Below are 4,314 nucleotides of genomic sequence, written 5' to 3'. Positions count from 1 at the left end.
CAGCTTTTGAGGATGGGACGTTAAATCATCAAACATTTCGTTTTTGGTCATCATTTTGTAATTGAATTAGAAACATGTAAACTCATACTATGGTGTAACTTTTTCAATTATATTTATGATGGTTGTTTTACTTTAAGCACTATTATACACTTGTTGTGATACTATACATGGAGTCCTCCACCCTCAGATGTTTCCGCCATCCTTTGTCCGGTGGTGTGACACAATATAAGGGGGGTTGACGAGGACGACAAGATCAACTCGATTATGACATTAAAAATTGCAAATCAAATCAACTTTCTATGGTTTCAAGAGACTCGGATGGTTGATTTGAAGAAAATTAACATCTCAGGGTGCTGGGACTCTTCCGATTTTGAATACGAGGGTATGAATTCACATGGACGCTCTGGTGTCCTATTAAGTATCTGGAACAATAGAGTCTTCAAGAAGGTGGAGGTAATAAAATTGAGACACTATTTAATTGTAAATGGTCTATGTTCTGGTATCAATGGGCACACCATCTTTGCAAATATCTATGCTCCCAAGGGATCAGGGAGAAAGCTCTACTCTTGGCTAAACTCATTGAAATTATACGCAACAAGCCTAGATAGTGGTTAATATTTGGTGACTTCAATGCTGTTAGAAGACCGGATGAGCGAATTAACTCTATTTTCTGTCACCAAAGTGCTCATGATTTCAATAGTTTTATATTGGAGGCATGATTATCGGATTTCAATATGGGAGGCCTCAAATACACTTATTTATGTCGCTCGGGCCCTAAACTAAGTAAACTAGATCGCTTTCTTGCTTGTGCCAACTTCATCAAACAACATCAATCTCTTGCTGTCACTGCACTCCGTTGTGAGTTATCAGATCACTCCCCAATTACTTTGATCTCCCGCCTTGTGGATTTTGGGCCACCCCCATTCAATTTCTTCAACTTGTGGCTTTTGGTGGAGGGAATCAATGAGGTTGTTATCACTGCCTGGTCAGGTTTCAAAGGTTATAAGACCAGTCATTTGCAGCTAACGGCGAGATTCAAACACGTAAAAAATGCTATAAAAAATTGGAGAAACACGAAATTTAAAGAAGAAAACAAGGAGCTAATTGATCTTAAAGCTAAGAAAGCACGCTTGGAGTTGGCTACTGAATCTCGATCTCTATCAGATGAGGAGTTGAAGACGTTAAGTAATGGAGTTCAAAGAATCCTAGAGCTTGAAAAACTTAAATCCTTGGATCTTAAAAAGAAGTCCATAATCAAATGGACAATAGATGGTGATGAAAATTCAAAATTTTTTCATGGGTTCATTAATAGTAAAAATAGGAAGAATCGGATCCAGGGCTTATCAATAAACGGGAAGTGGAAAACTGATTTCAATGAAATAAAGTCTGAAACTTTGCAGTTCTTTGAGGATAAATTTAAAGAACCTTGGCCTTCTAGACCAAAGTTGGTCAGCCCACTCTTTCGCTCCATCTCTCCAACCGATGCCGCCAACCTGGAAGATCCTATATCCATTGATGAGGTGAAAAACGCCATCTGGGCCTGTAGTGGTGACCGAGCCCTAGGTCCTGACGGATTTACTTTCCAATTCATGAAAACATATTGGAATACTTTCTATGATGGAATTATGGATTTCATAAGATACTTTGAATTTTATGGGAAACTTGCTAAAGGATGTAATTCATCCTTTATTACTCTAATACCTAAAGTCAAAGACCCTGTTTTCCTCTCGAAATTCTGGTCCATACGCTTAATCGAACCTCTCTATAAAATTATTACCAAGGTATTAGCAATCTATCTCAAAGCTGTAATAGGAAATTAAATGGGGTGGATGATATTTAGTTTGCATATGTGGAGGGCAGGAATATCTTGGATGACCCATTAATAGTCAACGAGATTTGCTCATGGGCAAAGAGAGTAAAAAAGAAGGTGTTACTATTCAAGGTGGACTTTGAAAAGGCCTTCGATTCGGTTAATTGGGAATACTTAGACTCTGGAATGTGTCAAATGGGTTTCGGATAAAAATGGCGAGTGTGGTCGTCACTGCCTTAGCTCAGCTCGAGCATCAATTATCATCAATGGCTCCCCTACTAAATAATTCAAAATTCAAAGGGGGGTCAGACAAGGGGATCCATTATCCCTATTTCTTTTTCAGCATAACAATGGAAGGGTTGAACGTGGCATTAAAGGCAGCTTGCAATATTGGAATCTTTTCGGGGTTGAAGACTCCAAATGGTGGTCCTTCCATATCACACTTACTCTACGCGGATGATGCATTACTTATCAGGGAATGGTCTAAGTCTAATATTAAAAGTCTCGCCAAAATTCTCGGATGCTTTCATGTATCTTTTAGATTAAAAGTGAACTTTCACAGGCCTAAGGTTTTTGGGGTAAGGGCTTCGGTCAACGAAATAAACAATTAGGCTCATATTCTTAGCTGTGAGTCAGGCTCCCTTCCATTTAAATAGCTTGGGGTTCCAGTTGGAGTGAATATGAATTTGTGTAAGAATTGGAAGCCAATCATTGATAATTCAACTCTAAGTTGTCTTCATGGAAATCTAAATCCTTATCCTTTGGTGGTCGAGTAACACTAATCAAAGCTGTTATGGGAAATCTCCCCACATATTACATGTCACTATTTAAAGTCCATGTGGGTGTAATTGAAACTCTCGAAAAGATTCGCCATGGATTTCTTTAGGGTGATGGCAACGAAGGCAACTCGAAAATAAGGTAGGTGGCTTGGGACAAGGTTGTTGCTTCTAAGAAGAAAGGTGGGTTGGGAGTTAGATCGATGCAGTCCCTTAATATTACCTTATTGACAAAATGGTGGTAGAGGTTACGTACTAATCCGGACTCATTATGGGCTGGTGTCATTATGGGTATTCATCGTCTAATGAATAAGCTGTCCAATTACTTGTCTTGCAAAAGCAATGTTGGTGTTTGGAATAATATTGTTGGAGTCAAAAAAGATATTCAGAAATTCGGATTGCAGGTCAATAATGTAACAAAAAAGGTGGCCAGATTTGGGAATAACACTCTCTTCTGGGTAGATGAATGGATTGATGGAATGCCACTTAAAAGACATTTTTCTGAATTATATCAGCTGGAGTGCAACAAAAAGTGCAAAGTGGCAGATCGCATAACTCAATCGGATTTGAATGGAATTGGAGTGTAGACATTGATGTCATTGGATTAACCCCCCTCTTATCTCAGCTCATTTCTGTGATTGCTTCGTTCTCCCCTAGCAGGTTGGATGACTCATGGACATGCAACTCGGCTTCAAATGGTCAATTTTCAACCAATCTCATTAGATCCAAGCTTGATCTTTACCCTTGCACATCAAGCCCCAGAGTATTCTGGTTGAAAATGGTCCCGATAAAAGTCACTTGTTTCGTATGGAGAGCTAGTATGGGTTGTATTCCCTCGGCAATGGCATTGAAATCGAGGGGAGTTCCTATTGAATCTGATGTATGTGGATATTGCAATGTAACTGTCGAGGATTCGGATCATATCCTAGTTGGGTGTCAAGCTGCTAGTATCACTCGTAAATGGATTTTGCAATGGTGTGGGATTAATGATCGACATTTTGCACAAACAGGTGAATTCCTCGACTTTGCTGCCTCTTGGGGACATTGTTCCAAAAAGAGGAAACTTTTTATGTCTATATGTTATGGCATGCTATGGTGGATTTGGAGGAGTCGGAACGAGAGGATATTCCAAAATGCCAAGATATCCCCTACTATAGTTGTTGACAATATAATAGCTATGGTATTTCTTTGGTGTAAACATAGGGGGGCTAAGAAAGACATCAGATGGGTAGATTGGGTAGTCTCTCCTTTTTTATGTTTGTAATTGCTTGAACTCTTTTCTATGTTTTCTTTTCCGCTCGCCTAGTATCTTGCTAGGCTGAGCTTTTTTAATATATTTGTCGTTTCCAAAAAAAATATGGGATAACATTTATAAAGAATGTTATTAAGTATATATGTCTAAAGACTAAATTAAAATCTTAGCTTAACATTTATGTACGACTGTTAACATAATCCCTAAGATTATGGAGTCTTCAATTATCTTTGACAACTCTATTTTCAAGGATCCTTCTCACAAATAACTTGGGTCTCTCTCTTTCAGCCTACAAGTTACATTCACACTGTCAGATGACTTCAAGTAGTGCACTGAGGCTATCAACATGAACACACACGAAGACTCTCAGCGGCAATTTCAAAACTTAGATAATCAATTCTAAATTTTAACTCAATAAACATTAAATACATGCAACCAATGCTCATTTCTTTTTATTCTCCCATGGTGTTTCAAAC

General features: G+C 38.5%; 1 protein-coding gene across 1 annotated transcript; it reads left to right on the top strand.

Annotated features, from left to right (window-relative positions):
• Positions 1 to 2,022: 2,022 nt before the first annotated feature.
• LOC145089986 (uncharacterized) lies at positions 2,023 to 3,173 on the top strand. The gene is made up of 2 exons (XM_079028351.1): positions 2,023 to 2,379; positions 2,832 to 3,173. The coding sequence occupies exons 1-2, from the start codon at positions 2,023 to 2,025 to the stop codon at positions 3,171 to 3,173; spliced, it is 699 nt and encodes a 232-aa protein (XP_078884477.1).
• The last annotated feature ends 1,141 nt before the right edge of the window (positions 3,174 to 4,314 follow it).

Source organism: Lactuca serriola, chromosome 2, assembly GCF_051521515.1.
Source record: "Lactuca serriola cultivar US96UC23 chromosome 2, Lser_US96UC23_V15, whole genome shotgun sequence".
NCBI classification, from domain to species: domain Eukaryota; kingdom Viridiplantae; phylum Streptophyta; class Magnoliopsida; order Asterales; family Asteraceae; genus Lactuca; species Lactuca serriola.
Note: the sequence above shows the minus strand (reverse complement) of the source record. Positions and strands in the feature narration are given on the sequence as shown.

Excerpts from the sequence above, each read along its gene's own strand:
- LOC145089986 (XM_079028351.1), top strand. The coding sequence starts at position 2,023 with ATGGCGAGTGTGGTCGTCACTGCCTTAGCTCAGCTCGAGCATCAATTA. Across the intron at positions 2,380-2,831 it reads TGAACTTTCACAGGCCTAAG|AGGTTACGTACTAATCCGGA; the intron begins GTTTTTGGGGTA and ends AAATGGTGGTAG.